The sequence below is a fragment of the Triticum aestivum genome, chromosome 2B (assembly GCF_018294505.1).
Source record: "Triticum aestivum cultivar Chinese Spring chromosome 2B, IWGSC CS RefSeq v2.1, whole genome shotgun sequence".
In the NCBI taxonomy this organism is placed as follows: domain Eukaryota; kingdom Viridiplantae; phylum Streptophyta; class Magnoliopsida; order Poales; family Poaceae; genus Triticum; species Triticum aestivum.
The window spans coordinates 230,105,004-230,128,938 of NC_057798.1; the positions used below are offsets into that span (position 1 = coordinate 230,105,004).

The 23,935-nt window shown below is 44.5% G+C and overlaps 1 protein-coding gene across 1 annotated transcript; it reads left to right on the top strand.

Moving 5' to 3' along the window:
• Positions 1 to 11,742: 11,742 nt before the first annotated feature.
• Positions 11,743 to 13,115, top strand: LOC123044516 (cytochrome c6, chloroplastic). Its single transcript, XM_044467259.1, has 5 exons — positions 11,743 to 12,116; positions 12,246 to 12,328; positions 12,425 to 12,456; positions 12,554 to 12,617; positions 12,702 to 13,115. The coding sequence occupies exons 1-5, from the start codon at positions 11,912 to 11,914 to the stop codon at positions 12,840 to 12,842; spliced, it is 525 nt and encodes a 174-aa protein (XP_044323194.1). The 5' UTR covers positions 11,743 to 11,911; the 3' UTR covers positions 12,843 to 13,115.
• The last annotated feature ends 10,820 nt before the right edge of the window (positions 13,116 to 23,935 follow it).

Below are 23,935 nucleotides of genomic sequence, written 5' to 3' on the forward strand. Positions count from 1 at the left end.
TTTCAGAATGAGGTAGAGAATCAACGTGACCGAAAGATAAAGTTCCTACGATCAGATCGTGGGGGAGAATATTTCAGTCACGAATTTGGTACGCACTTAAGAAAATGTGGAATCTTTTCACAACTCACGTTGCCTGGAACACCTCAGCAAAATGGTGTGTCCGAATGTCATAATCGCACTCTATTGGATATGGTGCGATCTATGATGTCACTTACTGATTTGCCGCTATCATTTTGGGGATACGCTCTAGAGACAACTACATTCACTTTAAATAGGGCACCGTCTAAATCCGTTGAGACGACACCGTATGAATTATGGTTTGGGAAGAAACCTAAGCTGTCGTTTCTAAAAGTTTGGGGATGCGATGCTTATGTCAAGAAACTTCAACCTGAGAAGCTCGAACCCAAGTCGGAAAAATGCGTATTCATAGGATACCCTAAGGAAACCATAGGGTATACTTTCTACTTAAGATCCGAAGGCACGATCTTTGTTGCCAAGAACGGGTCCTTTCTGGAGAAAGAGTTTCTCTCGAAAGAATTAAGTGGGAGGAAAGTAGAGCTTGATGAAGTACTGCCTCTTGAAACGGTGAGTAGCGCAACTCAGGAAGATGTTCCTGTGGTGCCTGTGCCGACAAGAGAGGAGGTTAATGATGATGATCAAGATGCTTTGGATCAAGCTCCTACTGAACTTCGAAGGTCCACAAGGACACGTTCCGCACCAGAGTGGTACGGCAACCCTGTCTTGGAAATCATGTTGTTAGATAGCGGTGAACCTTCGAACTATGAAGAAGCGATGGCGGGCCCAGATTCCAACAAATGGCTTGAAGCCATGCAATCCGAGATAGGATCCATGTATGAAAACAAAGTGTGGACTTTGACAGACTTGCCCGACGATCGGCGAGCAATAGAAAACAAATGTATCTTTAAGAAGAAGACGAACGCGGATGGTAATGTTACCATATATAAAGCTCGACTTGTCGCTAAGGGTTATCGACAAGTTCAAGGGATTGACTATGACGAGACATTCTCGCCCGTAGCGAAGCTGAAGTCCGTCCGGATCATGTTAGCAATTGCTGCATACTATGATTATGAGATATGGCAGATGGACGTCAAAACGGCATTCCTTAACGGTCACCTTAAGGAAGAACTGTATATGATGCAGCTGGAAGGTTTTGTCGACCCTAAGAATGCTAACAAGGTGTGCAAGCTCTAGCGATCCATTTATGGGCTGGTGCAAGCATCTCGTAGTTGGAACATTCGCTTTAATGAGATGATTAAAGCGTTTGGGTTTATGCAGACTTATGGAGAAGCCTGCATTTACAAGAAAGTGAGTGGGAGCTCTGTAGCATTTCTCATATTATATGTGGATGACATACTTTTGATGGGAAATGATATAGAACTATTGGACAGCATACAGGCCTACTTGAATAAGTGTTTTTCCATGAAGGACCTTGGAGAAGCTGCTTACATATTAGGCATCAAAATCTATAGAGATAGATCGAGACGCCTCATAGGTCTTTCACAAAGCACATACCTTGATAAGATATTGAAGAAGTTCAATATGGATCAGTCCAAGAAGGGGTTCTTGCCTGTGTTGCAAGGTGTGAAATTGAGCTCGGCTCAATGCCCGACCACAACAGAAGATAAAGAAGAGATGAGTGTCATCCCCTATGCCTCAGCCATAGGGTCTATCATGTATGCCATGACCTGTACCAGACCTGATATAAACCTTGTCGTAAGTTTGGTAGGAAGGTACCAAAGTAATCCCGGCAAGGAACACTGGACAACGGTCAAGAACATCCTTAAGTACCTGAAAAGGACTAAGGACATGTTTCTCGTATATGGAGGTGACGAAGAGCTCGTCGTAAAGGGTTACGTCGACGCTAGCTTCGACACAGATCTGGATGACTTGAAGTCACAAACCGGATACGTGTATATTTTGAATGGTGGGGCAGTAAGTTGGTGCAGTTGCAAGCAAAGCATCGTGGCGGGATCTACATGTGAAGCGGAGTACATGGCAGCCTCGGAGGCAGCACATGAAGCAATCTGGGTGAAGGAGTTCATCATCGACCTAGGAGTCATACCCAATGCGTCGGGGCCGATTACACTCTTCTATGACAACACTGGAGCTATTGCACTTGCCAAGGAGCCCAGGTTTCACAAGAAGACCAGGCACATCAAGCGTCGCTTCAACTCCATCCGTGAAAATGTTCAAGATGGAGACATAGATATTTGTAAAGTGCATACGGACCTGAATGTAGCAGATCCGTTGACTAAACCTCTCCCTAGGGCAAAACATGATCAACACCAGAACGCAATCGGTGTTCGATTCATCACAATGTAACTAGATTATTGACTCTAGTGCAAGTGGGAGACTGTTGGAAATATGCCCTAGAGGCAATAATAAATGGTTATCATTATATTTCTGTGTTCATGATAATTGTCTATTATTCATGCTATAACCGTGTTATCCGGAAATCGTAATACATGTGTGAATACATAGACCACAAAAAGTCCCTAGTGAGCCTCTAGTTGACTAGCTCGTTGATCAACAGATAGTCATGGTTTCCTGACTATGGGCATTGGATGTCATTGATAACAGGATCACATCATTAGGAGAATGATGTGATGGACAAGACCCAATACTAAGCATAGCTCAAAGATCGTGTAGTTCGTTTAGCTAGAGCTTTTCCAATTGTCGAGTATCATTTCCTTAGACGATGAGATTGTGCAACTCCCGGATACCGTAGGAGTGCTTTGGGTGTACCAAACGTCACAACGTAACTGGGTGTCTATAAAGGTGCACTACGGGTATCTCCGAAAGTGTCTGTTAGGTTGGCACGAATCGAGACTGGGATTTGTCACTCCGTATGACGGAGAGGTATCTCTGGGCCCGCTCGGTAATGCATCATCATAATGAGCTCAATGTGACTAAGTGTCTGTTCACGGGATCATGCATTACGGTATGAGTAAAGTGACTTGCCGGTAACGAGACTAAATGAGGTATTGGGATACCGACGATCAAGTCTCGGGCAAGTAACGTACCGATTGACAAAGGGAATTGAATACGGGGTTGTTTGAATCCTCGACATCGTGGTTCATCCGATGAGATCATCGAGGAGTATGTGGGAGCCAACATGGGTATCCAGATCCCGCTATTGGTTATTGACCGGAGAGGCGTCTCGGTCATGTCTGCATGTCTCCCGAACCCGTAGGGTCTACACACTTAAGGTTCGGTGACGCTAGGGTTATTAGGAAGACTTGTATGTGATTACCGAATGTTGTTCGGAGTCCCGGATAAGATCCCGGACGTCACGAGGAGTTCCGGAATGGTCCGGAGGTGAAGATTTATATATGGGAAGTTGTCGTACGGTCACCGGAAAGTTTCGGGGTCATATCGGTATTGTACCGGGGCCACCGGAGGGGTTCCGGGGGTCCACCGGGAGGGGCCACCTCTCTCGGAGGGCCTCATGGGCCGTAGTGGGCAGGGAACCTGTCCCTAGAGGGCTGGGCGCATCCCCCCTTGGGCCCATGCGCCTAGGGTTGGGAGGAAACCCTAGTGGGGGCGCCCCCTTGCTTGGGGGGCAAGCCCCCTCCCCTTGGCCGCCGCCCCCCCTCTAGATCTCATCTAGAGGGGGCCGGCCCCCTTCCCCCTTCCCCTATAAATAGAGGGGCGAGGGGAGGGCTGCACACAACATCCAAGGCGCAACCCCTCCCCTCCCCAACACCTCTCCTCCTCTGCGTGAGCTTGGCGAAGCCCTGCCGGAGAACCGTCACTCCATCACCACTATGCCGTTGTGCTACTGTTGGAGCCTTCTTCCTCAACCTCTCCCTCCTCCTTGCTGGATCAAGGTGCGGGAGACGTCATCTGCTCCGTACGTGTGTTGAACACGGAGGTGCTGTCCGTTCGGCACTTGGTCATCGGTGATTTGGATCACGGCGAGTACGACACCTTCATCCCCATTCTCTTGAACGCTTCCGCTCGCGATCTACAAGGGTATGTAAATGCACTCCTTCCTCTCGTTGCTAGATGAACTCATAGATGGATCTTGGTGAAACCGTAGGAAAAATTTTATTTTCTGCAACGTTCCCCAACAGATGTGAACTAGATTATTGACTCTAGTGCAAGTGGGAGACTGAAGGAAATATGCCCTAGAGGCAATAATAAAATTATTATTTATTTCCTTATTTCATGATAAATGTTTATTATTCATGCTAGAATTGTATTAACCAAAAACTTAGTACATGTGTGAATACATAGACAAACATAGTGTCACTAGTATGCCTCTACTTGACTAGCTCATTAATCAAAGATGATTAAGTTTCCTAACCATAGACATGAGTTGTCATTTGATTAACGGGATCACATCATTAGAGAATGATGTGATTGACTTGACCCATTCCGTTAGCTTAGCACTTGATCGTTTAGTATGTTGCTATTGCTTTCTTCATAACTTATACATGTTCCTATGACTATGAGATTATGCAACTCCCGTTTACCGGAGGAACACTTTGTGTGCTACCAAACATCACAACGTAACTAGGTGATTATAAAGGTGCTCTACAGGTGTCTCCGAAGGTACATGTTGAGTTGGCGTATTTCGAGATTAGGATTTGTCACTCCGATTGTCGGAGAGGTATCTCTGGGCCCTCTCGGTAATGCACATCACTATAAGCCTTGCAAGCAGTGTGACTAATGAGTTAGTTGCGGGATGATGCATTACATAACGAGTAAAGAGACTTGCCGGTAACAAGATTGAACTAGGTATTGAGATACCTACGATCGAATCTCGGGCAAGTAACATACCAATGACAAAAGGAATGTATGTTGTTATGCGGTTTGACCGATAAAGATCTTCGTAGAATATGTGGGAGCCAATATGAGCATCCAGGTTCCGTTGTTGGTTATTGACCGGAGATGTGTCCCGGTCATGTCTACATAGTTCTCGAACCCGTAGGGTCCGCACGCTTAAAGTTCGGTGACGATCGGTATTTTGAGTTTATGTGTTTTGATGTACCGAAGGTAGTTCGGAGTCCCGGATGAGATCGGCGACATGACGAGGAGTCTCAAAATGGTCGAGACGTAAAGATCAATATGTTGGACGACTATATTTGGACTTTGGAAAGGTTCCGAGTGATTCGGGTATTTTTCGGAGTACGAAGAGTTACGGGAATTCGCCAGGGAGTATATGGGCCTTATTGGACCATACGTGAATAGAGGAGAGAGGCCAAAAGGAAGGAGGCGCGCCCCCCCCCCTCTGGCCCTAATTGGAAAGGGGTGCAACCCCTTTTTCCTTCTCCCTCTCCCCCTCTTTCCTTCTCTCCTACTCCGGAAAGGAAAGGGGAATCCTACTAGGACTTGGGAGTCCTAGTAGGACTCTCCACACTTGGCGCGCCCTCCTCTAGGGCCGGCCTCTCCCTCCCTCCTTTATATACGGGGGCAAGGGGCACCTCTAGACACAACAATTGATCCCTTGGATCTCTTAGCCGTGTGCGGTGCCCCCTCCACCATAATCCACCTCGATAATATCGTGGCGGTGCTTAGGCGAAGCCCTGCGTTGATAGAACATCATCATCATCACCACGCCGTCATGCTGACGGAACTCTCCCTCAAAGCTCGGCTGGATGGAAGTTCGAGGGACATCATCGAGCTGAACGTGTGCTGAACTCGGAGGTGCCGTGCGTTTGGTACTTGATCGGTCGGAACGTGAAGACGTACGACTACATCAACCGCGTTGTCCTAACGCTTCCACTTTCGGTCTACGAGGGTACGTGGACAACACTCTCCCCTCTCGTTGCTATGCATCACCATGATCTTGCGTGTGCATAGGATTTTTTTTGAAATTACTACGTTCCCCAACAAACCAAACAGTGCAGATACGTCTACGGTGAAAAACCGGTAGACACAGTGAAACTGGTCGCTACAGTGTGCGCTACGCCATCGTGCGCTGCTCTATATTACCTCCGTCTGGTTTATCAATCCTTCTTCTATTTTGAGTTAAACTTTACCCATTAAATCATGTAGCCGCCGAGGATCGCTCCAGGCAATCTAAGGGAGGCGACGAGGGTTCCCTTGCGCGCCGCCGGTGACGCCGCCAGTTCCCTCTCTCTCCGTCGGCCGCTCCGGCGGCGGGAGGGAGGGGGAACCTCGGGTCTGTTCGCTAGGTGGGTGTGTGGTAGGGTTAGGGTTGAGGGAGACGCTGCCGAGGCCGTTGCGGTGGTGTCGCGTCGAAATAAGTTTCTCCGGGCTCCATTCGCAGTGAGGCAAGGATTTTGCCTTCGACTAGGAGCCAGCAGGGTTGGGGATCCCCGGATCTCGTCGAGGTCGCGGCTATGGTGGTTGGAGGTCCATCTGCACTGGCCGTTTGGGTCCTCAGATGGGAGACAGATGCTGGGAGACGAAGACCTTTCTTCTTCCTTGTTGGTATGATTTGTTGTTGTTGTTCTTCTCCTTCCTCTGTGCTGATGGTGGGAGATCCTGCTTTGTCCGGGCGGATGGTCCGGCCATGGTGTTGGACCGGTCGGATGACTCGAGTTCTCTTCCTTTCGGAAGGGACACTTTTCGCGGTACTCAAAGCCAAAGATGGCGATGGCTGTTGCAGGTGTGTTGGATTGATGTCCATGCCCTCTCAGCGCTGGTGTCAAGAAAGGAGGAAGCAGCGTGGCAGCAATTGTACAGTGGTTGAAGATGATGACCTGTTTGCGACTGGTTGCAGATCCTTCTGCTGCAGGGGTCTTTTCTCAAGATTCACGGATTATGACACATGGCTCCGGAGATATTCTTGTGTTATGATTGTCTTTTTTTTACCATGAAGACTGCAGGGCTTACACCCCACATCATTTTATTAATAAAGAACAGGAAGTAATAACAAAGTTCCTCAAGAGGGGGAACAAAACAAAAGAAAGAGAAAGAGAAAAGACTACACAGAACTCTAAGAAAGAATGAAAGCTACAAACTAAGAAAGAAAAGATGTTACAATGGGTGTGAATCTTCAAGGAGGCAGAAAATCAATCCATTTTAGTAGATCATCCTTGTATCTGGCCTTGATCCTGTGTGATAGTAGAGTGATATCATGAATGAACCCATTTCTCCACTGCCTAAAAGTTGGATGGACATGTCTGAAAGCCTTGTTATTTCGCACTTTCTAGATATTCCACCAGGCAAGAAAAACCACCTCTGCAAAAAATGGTTTATCAAATTCCTTCCTTGCATGTAAGGCAATTTGGACCATATCATTGCTGTTCAACCAGGGTACTTGCAGAAAGTTCCAGATCCTCATATTGAAATTGCACTGGAAGAATAGATGATTCCTATCTTCCAGTACTCCAGTTGGGCAGAGGACACAACTAGGTCCATCATTAATTTTCCAATGTCTTCGCTGAATCATATCCTTGGTGTTTACTCTATCCATAATAACCAACCATGCAAACATTTTAACTGTCACTGTACAGTAGCTTTTCCAAACCCAGCTCAGTATTGGATTGGCAATGACAGGCTGGTGTACAAACTCATAGTACTTCTTTGCAGAATACTCACCCTTTTTCCCATGTCTCCAAGTCCACATATCATCACAAGCATCGTCCAAGTGTCTACCAGACAATATAGTAGCAAGCTCATTGAACTCCCTAAAAGCCAGTTCAGACAAAGGCAAAGAGAACATTTTTTGCAAATTTCCTGCCTGTAGTACTTCCTTAACAGAAAGGTTCTTCTGAAGGCAAAAAGAATGAAGTCGTGGAAATCTTTCCTGCAGAGGGATACAGGAATGTCCAATCTCCCAATGATCAGACCAAAAAAGCACAGAATCTCCTTTGCCAACAGATACAGATGTAACAGCTCGATATTTGTCCACTAACTTACAGATGTCCCTCCACCAAAAAGAGCCACATAAAGTAGTGTCATGTGGAACTCTTTGATAGTAGTAGGAATCCCACACCAGGCTGACCCATGGCACATCAGCTTTGTTATAGAATTTATTTAGGGACTTAAGCAACAGAGCATCATTTTGTAATCCCAAATTCAGAATTCCAAGTCCACCCTTCTTCTTGGGTCTGCAGACAAGGGGCCAAGCAGCCAAAGAATGACCCTTTTCCTGACCATATTTCCTCCATAGGCACTGCCTTTGAATCCTTTCTAACTATTTTAGAATGCCCTTTGGTAAAGATAGGCTACAAAGAAAGAATATGGGCAAAGAAGATATCACTTAATTTACCAACTGCAGTCTACTACCTTGAGGCAAAAACCAGGAACTAGCAGTTAGCCTTCTTTCCATGCAATCCACCAAAGGGAGCAAGTCAACAATTTTTGGTCTAGTGGTTCCAACAGGCAGTCCCAAATAAGTGAAAGGCATAGAGCCTAACTGACAGCAAAAAAAGCAGCAAGTGCAGGAGCAACTGAGGCTTCTACATTCATGGGGTACATTGAAGACTTATGAAAGTTGATTTGTAACCCAGTTGCCAGTGAAAAGGAATTGAGCACTGCTTTAAGAGCCTCCAACTGAGCTAGGTCAGCATTTACAAACAGCAAGGTGTCATCAACATACTGAACCACAGGATAAAAAGGATCATGTGTTGGCAAAGGCAAATACAGCTGCCCCCTAAGCAGCAGATCATTGATCATGGTGTGTAAAAGATCAGCTGCAATAACAAAAAGCAAAGGAGAGATAGGATCTCCTTGCTTAACACCACATTTGCACTTGAAATGACTTCCAGGCACACCATTTAACAGGATTGAGGATGTTGCAGAAGTTAACAGTTGTTGAATCCATGTGATCCATTTGCTATCAAACCCCTTTGCCACAAGAATTCTCAAGATTGCCTCATGTTGAATTGAGTCAAAAGCTTTTTCAAAATCAAGCTTAAGCAAAAGAATTGGCTTCCTGGACTGATTGCATTGATGAATATACTCAAAAGTCCATGCAATACAATCTTGAATTGTCCTTGATTTAATGAAGCATACTGATTCTTATGCACACATTTGGTGATTTCCTCCTGAAACCTATTGGCAGCCAGTTTTGTCAGAAACTTTAGTCCTACACTTGTCAAAGAGATTGGCCTAAAATCTCCCACACCCTCAGGTGATTGATTTTTTGGGACTAAAGTTATAAAAGCTTCATTGAGATTTTCCAAGATTACAGTTCCAGCATGAAACTCATTGACCAACTGAATAAAGTCAGATGAAATAATTGGCCAGCATCTCTTCATAAACAGACCATTAAAACCATATGGTCTAGGTGCTTTATCAATTGGCATTTCTTTTATGACCTTTTCAATCTCATTCAGATGAAAAGGTTTTGTGAGCACCTCAAGACCTTGAATTCTTGGAATCAAAGATAGGATGTCATTCCCCAAAACAATTGGTTTAAGGGTTCCCATTCTTCGTTTGAAAGTTACCAAGAATTCCTTAGCAATCTCCCGACGATCTGAAGAGACTGTCCCATCAGACAAATGCAGGCTAGCAATAGAATTTTTTCTATATCTCTCTGTTGCCATGGCCTGGAAGAATTTTGAATTCTCTTCTCCCACCTTGATATATCTGATAGTACACCTTTTTCTCCACTATAAAAACTGCAAATGCAAAAGGTGCTCATGATGCAACTTACATAACTTCCTGAAGTTTTTCTCTGGTATGGACAGAGGCCTCCAATCCTCTAAATCATCCAGCCATAAAATTACCCAATTGCACTTTTCAATTAAAGATTTAATGTGTGAAAGCCCCTTCTGCCATTTCTTTAAAGCAAACCTCAATGATTTCAATTTGTCCATAATAACTGCAGAGATATGGTGCTTATGCGAAGGCTTGCTCCAGACCTCCCTCACACAATCCATGAAACCAGGCTGATGCACCTAATAGTTTTCAAACCTGAAAATATGGGCTTTAGGAATTGAGGTGCTGATAGAGATAACACAAGGAACATGATCAGACGCTGTTCTCGCAAGAGGAGCCACTTGTGTCATGGGATAATGATTTATCCAGCTAGCAGAAGTAAAAAACCAGTCCAGTTGTTCCAAAAGTGGGATATCCTGCATGTTAGACCAGGTGAATCTTCTACCTTTTAGTGGAAGCTCAAGCAGTCCTAAATGACCAATGATCTCGTTAAAGATAAAAATATCATTAACGTCCCCTCCTGGTAAATTTCTATTTTCCATGGATCTGATGAAATTGAAGTCTCCCACTACCAACCATTTTTGTTCAGGTTCCACTTGCAGATTATACAACCAGTTAACAAATTCGTCCCTCATCTCACCCTGGCAGGGCCCATACACATTAACTAAGAACCATTGCTCATTATTATGCACCGAGTAAAACTGATGAAAATTCCAAAAGGTTTAACTTCAATTAAAACACCCTTAAAGACATTAGAACGCCAAACTGTCAGAATCCCACTTGAGGCCCCTCTCGAGGGTGATTCAATAAATTGATCAAAGCCCATAGGACATACTGCCTTAACTAAGGAACGGGAGCAATCAATTAACTTAGTTTCTTGCAAGCAGGCAATCGCACACTGACTTTCAGAAATTTTCTCTCTGACAGAACGTTATCGTGGTTCAGAGTTTAGGCCACGAACATTCCAACAAAGAACCTTCCAATTACGTCTAGATCTTTGATTCATAATATAACCAGAAGCAAAGTATCAGCCATTGCATGACATACAATGTCACACAAACCACGCCATAATAGACAAAAGTCATCCAGACCATAGTGCAGAGCATAAAGTTCAGAAGTAACATAACGACAGCGAATTTAACAGGCTCGCTACACCTACCGAAAGAGATAAACGGCAACATTTAAACGTTTGTGTTAGGGTACTCTAGGTTTTCATGGTCCTTTGTGTTTGCGTTTCAGTGTGCTTGTAAGGGTCAACTACTTTGTACTGATTCGTGATATGAATGAAAAAATTCTCAAAAAAAAATCACGTAGCCGCCGCCTCCTTTTCCACGCTAATGTTTTTTCACCTCCCATGGCACTGACGCCGGTCCGCCTCATCTCCAATGGCCTTACGGCCATAGAGGCGTAGTGGATACTGATCCTTGCCGGTGGGAGGCTCGGTTTTTAGATGTTACTTTGAGTTTTTTTAGGGTTTGTATACTATTCAGGAAGGCGAGACTGCGGGGGCTCCCTGAAGACGGAATAAGGTTCTCCTCGCCTAGCCCCGTTCCCGTGGTGCGTCTAGCATCGTCAGTGTGCATGTGGGGATGTGTCTCCAGCGGATCTATCTTCGATGGAGCTGCTCGGATCTGTTCGTCATTCGTCTATGTTCATGTGTCTTCAGGTTGGATCCTTCTGATCTACGCTACTTTTCATCTACGACGGTTGTTGTTCTGGTGCGCTGGCCCTATAAGGCCTTATCACAATGACTTCCCGACTATCTATTACAACAAGTTTTGCCCGGCTCCGACAAGGGAGGGGCGATGACGACGGCGCCTTTGACTCGCTTCAGTTTTTGTAATCGTCGCTAAGTGGTCTATGAATCTGAATGTAATTTTTGTTATTTCTAGTGTTCGTTGTACTGCCAAGATGAATAGATCGAAAGTTTTATGAAAAAAAAAACTAACAAAAAATAAGTTATATACCATTAAAATAGTATCATTGGAAATCTCTTTCAACTATGAATCCAACACTATAATTTTTGTGACATACAAAGTATATTTTTATATTTTGTTAGGGCACGAAATACAAATGGACCAGTCAGCCGAACGGTGGTAGTACGTTGCAAACGGTCTGGCCCAGTAGGACCCCTGTGCGTGCGTGGCCTCGCTATTGGACGCTACGAGCGCCAATAGGACCTCCCCCAACCCGATCCTTCCACCCGCTACTACTACTACGTGTCGTCTCCTTGAACCACGTTCTTTATCTTACCTCGAGCGAGGCAACCGGCAGCAGCCTCCGCTGCCAGAGTGCCGGTGGGCTCTCGATGCACCAGCTTCCTCTGGCTGCGCGGCCGGCGGCGCCGCGGTCTCACTGTTCTTGGAGTAGGACGGCGTGCCGCTGTAGCTTGAAGCAGGCACCTGCCTCTCTCGCCGTGGCCGCAAGACGGTGCGCGGCCGCGCCGCTCTTGGCCGCGTCGCTCCTCCTCGCCGCCGCGGCGTCTCCTGGCATTCCTGCCAGTACTCCACCAGGTTTGCCTAGCCTGCCGCTTGACAGTAGAGATGCTTGTGCACACCAGGTGTGGCCAAATATACGGTGAATTTTGCTTGTCGATCGACCACATGGCATTCATCTATTTTTTTTCCTTTCTTTTTGCACAGCGTTTGCCCAATCCCAAGGCGCGGCGCTGTTCCGGAAGGCGTGCGTCGGGTGCCACGACACGGGAGGGAACATCCTACAGCCGGTGAGTTTGCTGAAAGCCCTTGCACGGTCGAAACGACTGTAAATTCCAGGTTCAGATCATCCCTTTGTTCTGAGCTTGCTGCTTGATCATGTCCAGGGCGCCACCCTCTCCATGAAGGATCTTGAGAGGTATGGCAGAGCCATTTGTTAAACTACAGCTTGCAGTCAATTTCTTGTTCGGTCTATGTTGACTGTGGCAAAGAGGAAAAATTTGAATTTGCTTCAGGAACGGAGTTGCCACGGAGGAAGAGATATACAACATCACTTACTACGGGAAGGGAAGGATGCCGGTACGTAAAATTTGCACCCATTATGTACGTCGTTGACAGGAGTAAACGTTTTGCAACTATGAATGGGCTTCATCGTGTGTGTAGGGTTATGGAGAGCAATGCACGCCGAGAGGGCAGTGTACCTTCGGCCCCCGGCTGCCTGAAGAGGATATCAAGATGCTTGCAGCATTTGTCAAATCGCAAGCAGAGAACGGGTGGCCAAAGATCGACGGTGATGTCGAGTGATCCGATTACGGTTGAACACGAGGTGCTGGCTCCATTTCGTGAGGAGGCTCAAACCATAATTTTTTATGAGGTTATATTTTTTTGATCCGCAAACCGTAAAACAATTGTTCTAAGTAAGTTTATATATTAATAAAATGAAAATAGGTATTCACGTAAACGAAGATTACATGCCAGAAAATAGAAGGCCGCGTAAGAGATTCTAGCTAGTTTGTGAATAAGGTCTCTCCTTATGTCGATAATGTCCGATCTGGCCCGATAAAGGACCTTTGAGAATTTGTGTCGCTAGATCTGTTGGCTCTCTTTGGATCTTGGTAGTCGGTGTATCTATCAAGGTGAGCAATTGTCTGGCTATTGGTGTGGTGACTTTGACATCTTCTTCAATGTTGTTATGCAACATGGTCCACTTTCTCTAACTCTCTGGACCGATGGTGATGAATTGCAAGTCTGTCTTGCGTGGGCTAATGCTCCAACCGATGTTTCTTTAGCGATGCCTAGGTCTCATTTCAAGCGGTGAGTGACTATTGCGGTTTAATAAAGCCTGGTATGGCAAGGGCGTTTGCAGGTGTCCCTTGACTTTATTGTTGGTTCAGTGCAATTTTCAAGCTTCCACGGACAGCGTACAATCCGAGAAAGAAAAATGTTAGTAGGATTTTTTGTGTAATTTTTTACTGGTCGTTCTGTATCCACTTTGACGGTGCATAGTACCAAGGGTGCCCGGTTAATCGGGTGGCCGGTTAATCGGGAAGCCTGTCGACAAACCGGTCTCAGGGACGAACATACCAAGACATGGCCTAGGCCCCTCGTCCCGCGAGAGACCTACCTTCTAGAAGATAACACATTGACGTACAAGTTAGGAACAATAGGCCAAGACATGGTCTAGGTAAACATCTTGACGTACTACTACATATTGTTTTACGGTTAGTAAACACCCTTCCGGAGTTTACTAAATAAATGGTGGAAAATTCTTCATTCTATAGGATGTTGTACATCATTGAGGAGTATTTGGAAGAATTTCAGGAGTAAGTCCATTTATCTGAGTAATTTGTCTACTGCATATTGATGAGATCCTGCTGGAGGAGTTAGAATTGTTGAAATACTTGAATTGATAGTTGTCTGTTGAAATTATCGTCCAGATCATGAGTTTGATGGATCTACATTGAACATTTATCATATATAGCAAGTGAGTGTAATTCTGGGTAATATACTTTAAGAGCCACGTCTCTCCAATTATCTTGTCAGGAGAATTGTGTTTCCTTGACCAACCTCGTATGTGCCCCCATGCATAAATTCAGGGATGGCTTTCAACATATTTCTCCACCCAAAAAATGCTAACCACCCTTTCATGTGGAGAGGCATTCTGGTAGTAGGATTCCCATACCACTTTAATCCAAGGTAGGTTAGCACCATCAAAGAATTTATGAAGATACTTGATCAACAAGGACTTATTGTGGACACCAATGTCAAGAACTCCAATCCCCCTTGTGCTTGGGGTTATAGACATTATCCCAAGAAATGAGAGCAACACCCTACTCTAGAATTTATAATTTCTCCAAAGGAATTGCTTCAAATATTTATTGATTTCGTCCACCAATGACAAATGCAAAGTAAGAGTGCACATACAGAATGTGGGAAAGCTAGTGAACACTGACTTAATAAATTACAACCTCTCTCCATATGATAGGAAGGTGGAGCAGCAAGCAAGGCTTCTCTCAATCCTACGGAGAAAAGATAGAAAATCATTAGTCTTTGACTTAACAACACTGAGTGGCAAACCCATACGGGTGAAGGGAAAATTCCCTTGAATTCCGAAAGTGGATGTGGGAGTTGCATTTTGACAACAGAAACGTTGACTGGCACCATGATAGACTTGTTGTGGTTAGCTTTCAAACTAGTATATGCAGTAATGTGAAGAAACATGCATTTGGTGTGCTGAATATGAATTTCACCAGTAGGAATCAAAACAGTGTCATCTACATAATAGATAATTGGGAACTCAGGGTGTGAGGTGACATGCAAAGGAGCCCAAACCAATTGGTTAGCTAAAGCTTCGTTAAAAATATACTCAAGAAGATGTACTACAAGCACAAACATAAGAGGAGATAGAGGATTCCCCTGCCCAATCCTCCCTCTTACATTGTAGTTGCTTTTCAGGAGTTCCATTCAGCAACACATAAGAATGCCAAGTAGAATATATCATATTCATCCAGTTGAGACATCTTGGACCAAACCATTAGTTGATAAGATTTCCATGCCAGTATTGTATTCTATTAGATCAAATGCTTTTCCAAAATCCAGCTTTAAAATGACAATTTCATTTTTGACTGATGACATTGACAAATATATTCAAATGGCCAAACTAGACAATCTCGTACTGATCTTCATTTTAAATCCACGTTGGTTGATATGAACAAGCTGAAGAATGACTTTCTGAAACCTGTTTGCCGAAGCTTAGTAATAATATTTATAGAGCAGTTCAGAAGTGAGGCATACCTTGAATCACTTGGCAACAGAGGAGAATATTTCTTTGGAATAAGAATGGTAAATGAAGAATTAATCCTTTGCAAATAGACTCCACAACGGTAAAACTCTTCAATAATCTTGTAGAAAATAGGCGAGATTTATCTACAAACAAGCTTTGATGAAGTCAATATTAAACCCATCAGCCGTAGAGATTTTCCACATGGCAAATTGCTAACACCTTCATCAATCTCCTATTTTGTGAAAGGCACCTCCAAAGTGGGTGAAATCGTTATTGTTGGGGAACGTAGTAATTTCAAAAAAATTCCTACGCACACGCAAGATCATGGTGATGCATAGCAACGAAAGGGGAGAGTGTTGTACATGTACCCTCGTAGACCGAAAGTGGAAGCATTATAACAACGCGGTTGATGTAGTCGTACGTCTTCACGACCCGACCGATCAAGCACCGAAACTATGGCACCTCCGAGTTCTAGCACACGTTCAGCTTGATGACGATCCCTGGACTCCGATCCAGCAGAATGTCGGGGAAGAGTTCCGTCAGCACGACGACGTGGTGACGATCTTGATGTCCTACCGTCGCAGGGCTTCGCCTAAGCACCGCTATAATATTATCGAGGACTATGGTGGAGGGGGGCACCGCACACGGCTAAGAGATCAAGAGATCAATTGTTGTGTCTATGGGGTGCCCCCCTCCCCCGTATATAAAGGAGTGGAGGAGGGGGCCGGCCAAGGGGGTGGCGCGCCCTAGGGGGGGGGAGTCCAACCCCAACCGGGAGTAGGACTCCCCCTTTTCCTATTAGGAGTAGGAGAGGGAAGGAAGAGGGGGGAGGGAAGAAGGAAAGGGTGGGGCCGCCCCCCCTCCCAATTCGGATTGAGCTTGGGGGGGCGCCCCCTCCTTTGCTCCTTCTCCCTCTTTTCCACTAAGGCCCAATAAGGCCCATATACCTACCGAGGGGTTCCGATAACCTCCCGGAGCTCCTGTATAGTCCCAATCTCACCCGGAACCTTTCCGGTGTCCAAATTCAGTCGTCCAATATATCGATCTTTATGTCTCGACCATTTCGAGACTCCTCATCATGTCCATGATCACATCTGGGACTCCGAACAACCTTCGGTACATCAAAACTCATAAACTCATAATAAAATTGTCAACGAAACCTTAAGCGTGCGGACCCTACGGGTTCGAGAACTATGTAGACATGACCTAGAACTGTTTCCGGTCAATAACCAATAGCGGAACCTGGATGCTCATATTGGCTCCTACATATTCTACGAAGATCTTTATCGGTCAAACCGCATAACGACATACATTGTTCCTTTTGTCATCGGTATGTTACTTGCCCGAGATTCGATCGTCGGTATCTCAATACCTAGTTCAATCTCTTTACCGGCAAGTCTCTTTACTCGTAACGTAATGCATCATTCTGTAACTAACTCATTAGCTACATTGCTTGCAAGGCTTATAGTGATGTGTATTACCGAGAGGGCCCAGAGATACCTCTCCGACAATCGGAGTGACAAAACCTAATCTCGAAATACGCCAACCCAACATGTACCTTTGGAGACACCTGAAGAGCTCCTTTATAATCACCCAGTTACGTTGTGACGTTTGGTAGCACACAAAGTGTTCCTCCGATAAACGGGAGTTGCATAATCTCATAGTTATAGGAACTTGTATAAGTCATGAAGAAAGCAATAGCAACATACTAAACGATCAAGTGCTAAGCTAACGGAATGGGTCAAGTCAATCACATAATTATCCTAATGATGTGATCCCGTTAATCAAATGACAACATATGTCTATGGTTAGGAAACATAACCATCTTTGATTAATGAACTAGTCAAGTAGAGGCATACTAGTGACATCAAGTTTGTCTATGTATTCACACATGTATCATGTTTCCGGCTAATACAATTCTAGCATGAATAGTAAACATTTATCATGATATGAGGAAATAAATAATAACTTTATTATTGCCTCTAGGGCATATTTCCTTCAGTCTCCCACTTGCACTAGAGTCAACAATGTAGATTACACAGTAATGATTCTAACACCCATGGAGTCTTGGTGCTGATCATGTTTTGCTCGTGGAAGAGGCTTAGTCAACGGGTCTGCAACATTCAAATTCGTATGTATCTTGCAAATCTCTATGTCTCCCACCTGGACTTGGTCCCGGATGGAATTGAAGTGTCTCTTGATGTGCTTGGTCCTCTTGTGAAATCTGGATTCCTTTGCCAAGGCAATTGCACCAGTATTATCACAGAAGATCTTCATTGGTCCCGATGCACTAGGTATGACACCTAGATCGGAAATGAACTCCTTCATCCAGACTTTCATTTGCTGCTTCCGAAGCAGCTATGTACTCCGCTTCGCATGTAGATCCCACCACGACGCTTTGTTTAGAACTGCACCAACTGACAGCTCCACCGTTTAATATAAATAGTATCCGGTTTGTGATTTAGAATCGTCCGGATCAGTGTCAAAGCTTGCATCGATGTAACCATTTACGACTAGCTCTTTGTCACCTCCATAAACAAGAAACATATCCTTAGTCCTTTTCAGGTATTTCAGGATATTCTTGACCGTTGTCCAGTGATCCACTCCTGGATTAGTTTGGTACCTCCCTGCCAAGCTTATTTCTAAGCATACGTCAGGTCGGGTACACAACATTGCATATATGATAGAGCCTATGGCTGAAGCAGAGGGAACATATTTCATTTTCTCTCTATCTTCTGCTGTGGTCGGGCATTGAGTCTAACTCAACTTCACACCTTGTAATACATGCAAGAATCCTTTCTTTGCCTGATCCATTTTGAACTTTTTCAAAACTTTATCAAGGTATGTGCTTTGTGAAAGTCCAATCAAGCGTCTTGATCTATCTCTATAGATCTTGATGCCCAATATGTAAGCAGCTTCACCGAGGTCTTTCATCGAAAAACTTTTATTCAAGTATCCCTTTATGCTATCCAGAAATTCTATATCATTTCCAACTAACAATATGTCATCTACATATAATATCAGAAATGCTATAGAGCTCCCACTCACTTTCTTGTAAATACAGGCTTCTCCAAAAGTCTGTATAAAACCATATGCTTTGATCACACTATCAAAGTATTCCAACTCCGAGAGGCTTGCACCAGTCCATAAATGGATCGCTGGAGCTTGCACACTTTGTTAGCATCTTTTGGATCGACAAAACCTTCCGGCTAAATCATATACAACTCTTCTTCCAGAAATCCATTCAGGAATGCAGTTTTGACATCCATTTGCCAAATTTCATAATCATAAAATGCGGCAATTTCTAACATGATTCGGACAGACTTAAGCATCGCTACAGGTGAGAAAGTCTCATCGTAGTCAACCCCTTGAACTTGTCGAAAACCTTTCGCAATAAGTAGAGCTTTGTAGACAATTATATTACCATCAGCGTCAATCTTCTTCTTGAAGATCCATTTATTCTCGATGGCTTGCCGATCATCGGACAAGTCAACCAAAGTCCATACTTTGTTCTCATACATGGATCCCATCTCAGATTTCATGGCCTCAAGCCATTTTGCGGAATCTGGGCTCATCATCGCTTCCTCATAGTTCGTAGGTTCGCCATGGTCAAGTAACATGACTTCCATAATAGGATTACCATACCACTCTGGTGCGGATCTTACTCTGGTAGACCTACGAGGTTCGGTAGTAACTTGATCTGAAGTTTCATGATCATTATCATTAGCTTCCTCACTGATTGGTGTAGTTGTCATAGGAACCGGTTCTTGTGATGAACTACTTTCCAATAAGGAAGCAGGTATAGTTACCTCATCAAGTTCTACTTTCATCCCACTCACTTCTTTCGAGAGAAACTCCTTCTCTAGAAAGGATCCGAATTTAGCAACAAAAATCTTGCCCTCAGATCTGTGATAGAAGGTGTACCCCATAGTCTCTTTTGGTATCCTATGAAGACATATTTCTCCGATTTGGGTTCGATCTTTTCTGGTTGAAGTTTCTTCACATAAGCATCGCAGCCCCAAACTTTAAGAAACGACAACTTTGGTTTCTTGCCAAACCATAGTTCATAAGACGTCGTCTCAACGGATTTTGATGGTGCCCTATTTAACGTGAATGCGGCCGTCTCTAAAGCATAACCCCAAAACGATAGCGGTAAATCAGTAAGAGACATCATAGATCGCACCATATCTAGTAAAGTACGATTATGATGTTTGGACACACCATTTCGTTGTGGTGTTCCGGGTGGCGTGAGTTGCGAAACTATTCCGCATTGCTTCAAATATAAAACAAACTCGTAACTCAAATATTCTCCTCCACGATCAGATCATAGAAATTTTATTTTCTTGTTACGATGATTTTCCACTTCACTCTGAAATTCTTTGAACTTTTCAAATGTTTCAGACTTGTGTTTCATCAAGTAGATATACCCATATCTGCTCAAATCATCTGTGAAGGTGAGAAAATAACGATACCCGCCGCGAGCCTTATTCATTGGACCACATACATCAGTATGTATGATTTCCAACAAATCAGTTGCTCGCTCCATAGTTCCGGAGAACGGCGTTTTAGTCATCTTGCCCATGAGGCACAGTTCGCAAGTACCAAGTGATTCATAATCAAGTGATTCCAGAAGTCCATCAGTATGGAGTTTCTTCATGCGCTTTACACCAATATGACCCAAACAGCAGTGCCACAAATAAGTTGCACTATCATTATCAACTCTGCATCTTTTGGCTTCAACATTATGAATATGTGTATCACTACTATAGAGATTTAATAAAAATGGACCACTCTTCAAGGGTGCATGACCATAAAAGATATTACTCATATAAATAGAACAACCATTATTCTGTGATTTAAATGAATAACTGTCTCGCATCAAACAAGATCCAGATATAATGTTCATGCTTAACGCTGGCACCAAATAACAATTATTTAGGTCTAAAACTAATCCCGATGGTAGATGTAGAGGTAGCGTGCCGACTGCGATCACATCGACTTTGGAACCATTTCCCACGCGCATCGTCACCTCGTCCTTAGCCAATCTTCGCTTAATCCGTAGTCCCTGTTTCGAGTTGCAAATATTAGCAACAGAACCAGTATCAAATACCCAGGTGCTACTGCGAGCATTAGTAAGGTACACATCAATAACATGTATATCACATATACCTTTGTTCACTTTTCCATCCTTCTTATCCGCCAAATACTTGGGGCAGTTCCGCTTCCAGTGTCCAGTCTGCTTGCAGTAGAAGCACTCAGTCTCAGGCTTAGGTCCAGACTTGGGTTTCTTCTCTTGAGCAGCAACTTGTTTGCTGTTCTTCTTGAAGTTCCCCTTCTTCTTCCCTTTGCCCTTTTTCTTGAAACTGGTGGTCTTGTTGACCATCAACACTTGATGCTCCTTCTTGATTTCTACCTCCGCGGCTTTTAGCATTGCGAAGAGCTCGGGAATAGTCTTGTCCATCCCTTGCATATTATAGTTCATCACGAAGCTCTTGTAGCTTGGTGGCAGTGATTGAAGAATTCTTTCAATGACACTATCATCAGGAAGATTAACTCCCAGTTGAATCAAGTCATTATTATACCCAGACATTTTGAGTATGTGTTCACTGACAGAACTATTCTCCTCCATCTTACAGCTATAGAACTTATTGGAGACTTCATATCTCTCAATACGGGCATTTGCTTGAAATATTAACTTGAACTCCTGGAACATCTCATATGCTCCATGATGTTCAAAACGTCGTTGAAGCCCCGGTTCTAAGCCATAAAGCATGGCACACTGAACTACCGAGTAGTCACCAGCTTTGCTCTGCCAGACGTTCTTAACGTCGTCAGTTGCATCTGCAGCAGGCCTGGAACCCAGTGGTGCTTCCAGGACGTAATTCTTCTGTGCAGCAATGAGGATAATCCTCAAGTTACGGACCCAGTCCGTGTAATTGCTACCATCATCTTTCAACTTAGCTTTCTCAAGGAACGCATTAAAATTCAACGGAACAACAACACTAGCCATCTATCTACAACAAACATAGACAAGAAAAATACTATCAGGTACTAAGTTCATGATAAATTTAGATTCAATTAATCATATTACTTAAGAACTCCCACTTAGACAGACATCTCTCTAGTCATCTAAGTGATCACGTGATCCAAATCAACTAAACCATGTCCGATCATCACGTCAGATGGAGTAGTTTCAATGGTGAACATCACTATGTTGATCATATCTACTATATGATTCACGTTCGACCTTTCGGTCTCCGTGTTTCGAGGCCATGTCTGTATATGCTAGGCTCGTCAAGTTTAACCTGAGTATTCCGCGTGTGCAACTATTTTGCACCCGTTGTATTTAAACATAGAGCCTATCACACCCGATCATCACGTGGTGTCTCAGCACGAAGAACTTTCACAACGGTGCATACTCAGGGAGAACACTTCTTGATAATTAGTGAGAGATCATCTTAAAATGATACCGTCAATCAAAGCAAGATAAGATGCATAAAGGATAAACATCACATGCAATCAATATAAGTGATATGATATGGCCATCATCATCTTGTGCTTGTGATCTCCATCTCCGAAGCACCGTTGTGATCACCATCGTCACCGGCGCGACACCTTGATCTCCATTGTAGCATCATTGTCGTTTATGCCATCTATTGCTTCTACGACTATCGCTACCGCTTAGTGATAAAGTAAAGCAATTACAGGGTGATTGCATTGCAAACAATAAAGCGACAACCATATGGCTCCTGCTAGTTGCCGATAACTTTGTTACAAAACATGATCATCTCATACAATAAAAGTTAGCATCATGTCTTGACCATATCACATCACAACATGCCCTGCAAAAACAAGTTAGACGTCCTCTACTTTATTGTTGCAAGTTTTACGTGGCTGCTACGGGCTGAGCAAGAACCGTTTTTACCTACGCATCAAAACCACAACGATAGTTTGTCAAGTTAGCGCTGTTTTAACCTTCTCAAGGACCGGGCGTAGCCACACTCGGTTCAATTAAAGTTTGAGAAACTAACACCCGCCAGCCACCTATGTGCAAAGCACGTCGGTAGAACCAGTCTCGCGTAAGCGTATGCGTAATGTCGGTCCGGGCCGCTTCATCCAACAATACCGCCGAACCAAAGTATGACATGCTGGTAAGCAGTATGACTTGTATCGCCCACAACTCACTTGTGTTCTACTCGTGCATATAACATCAACGCATAAAACCTAGGCTCGGATGCCACTGTTGGGGAATGTAGTAATTTCAAAAAAATTCCTAAGCACACGCAAGATCATGGTGATGCATAGCAACGAGAGGGGAGAGTGTTGTCCACGTACCCTCGTAGACCGAAAGCGGAAGTGTTAGAACAACGCGGTTGATGTAGTCGTACGTCTTCACGGCCTGACCGAACAAGCACCGAAACTACGGCACCTCCGAGTTCTAGCACACGTTCAGCTCGATGACGATCCCCGGACTCCGATCCAGCAGAATGTCGGGGAAGAGTTCCGTCAGCATGACGACGTGGTGATGATCTTGATGTTCTACCGTCGCAGGGCTTCGCCTAAGCACCGCTACAATATTATCGAGGACTATGGTGGAGGGGGGCACCGCACACGGCTAAGAGATCAAGAGATCAATTGTTGTGTCTATGGGGTGCCCACCTCCCCCGTATATAAAGAAGTGGAGGAGGGGGCCGGCCAAGGGGGTGGCGCGCCCTAGGGGGTGAGTCCAACCCCAACCAGGAGTAGGACTCCCCCTTTTCCTATTAGGAGTAGGAGAGGGAAGGAAGAGGGGGGAGGGAAGAAGGAAAGGGGGGGCCGGCCCCCTCCCAATTAGGATTGGGCTTGGGGGGGCGCCCCCTCCTTTCCACTAAGGCCCAATAAGGCCCATATACCTACCGGGGGGTTCTGATAACCTCCCGGAGCTCCGGTATAGTCCCAATCTCACCCGGAACCTTTCCGGTGTCCAAATATAGTCGTCCAATATATCGATCTTTATGTCTCGACCATTTCGAGACTCCTCGTCATGTCCGTGAGCACATCCGGGACTCCGAACAACCTTCAGTACATCAAAACTCATAAGCTCATAATAAAACTGTCAACGAAACCTTAAGCGTGCGGACCCTACGGGTTCGAGAACTATGTAGACATGACCTAGAACTGTTTCCGGTCAATAACCAATAGCGGAACCTGGGTGCTCATATTGGCTCCTACATATTCTACAAAGATCTTTATCGGTCAAACCGCATAATAACATACATTGTTCCCTTTGTCATCGGTATGTTACTTGCCCGAGATTCGATCGTCGGTATCTCAATACCTAGTTCAATCTCGTTACCGGCAAGTCTCTTTACTCGTAACGTAATGCATCATTCCGTAACTAACTCATTAGCACATTGCTTGCATGGCTTATAGTGATGTGCATTACCGAGAGGGCCCAGAGATACCTCTCCGACAATCGGAGTGACAAAACCTAATCTCGAAATACGCCAACTCAACATGTACCTTTGGAGACACCTGTAGAGCTCCTTTATAATCACCCAGTTACATTGTGACGTTTGGTAGCACACAAAGTGTTCCTCCGATAAACGGGAGTTGCATAATCTCATAGTTATAG

Bases quoted from the DNA above. Each gene is read 5' to 3' on its own strand.
- LOC123044516 (XM_044467259.1), top strand. From the start codon at position 11,912: ATGCACCAGCTTCCTCTGGCTGCGCGGCCGGCGGCGCCGCGGTCTCAC. The intron at 12,329-12,424 runs GTGAGTTTGCTG...GATCATGTCCAG, and splicing joins GAGGGAACATCCTACAGCCG to GGCGCCACCCTCTCCATGAA. The intron at 12,457-12,553 runs GTATGGCAGAGC...AATTTGCTTCAG, and splicing joins TCCATGAAGGATCTTGAGAG to GAACGGAGTTGCCACGGAGG.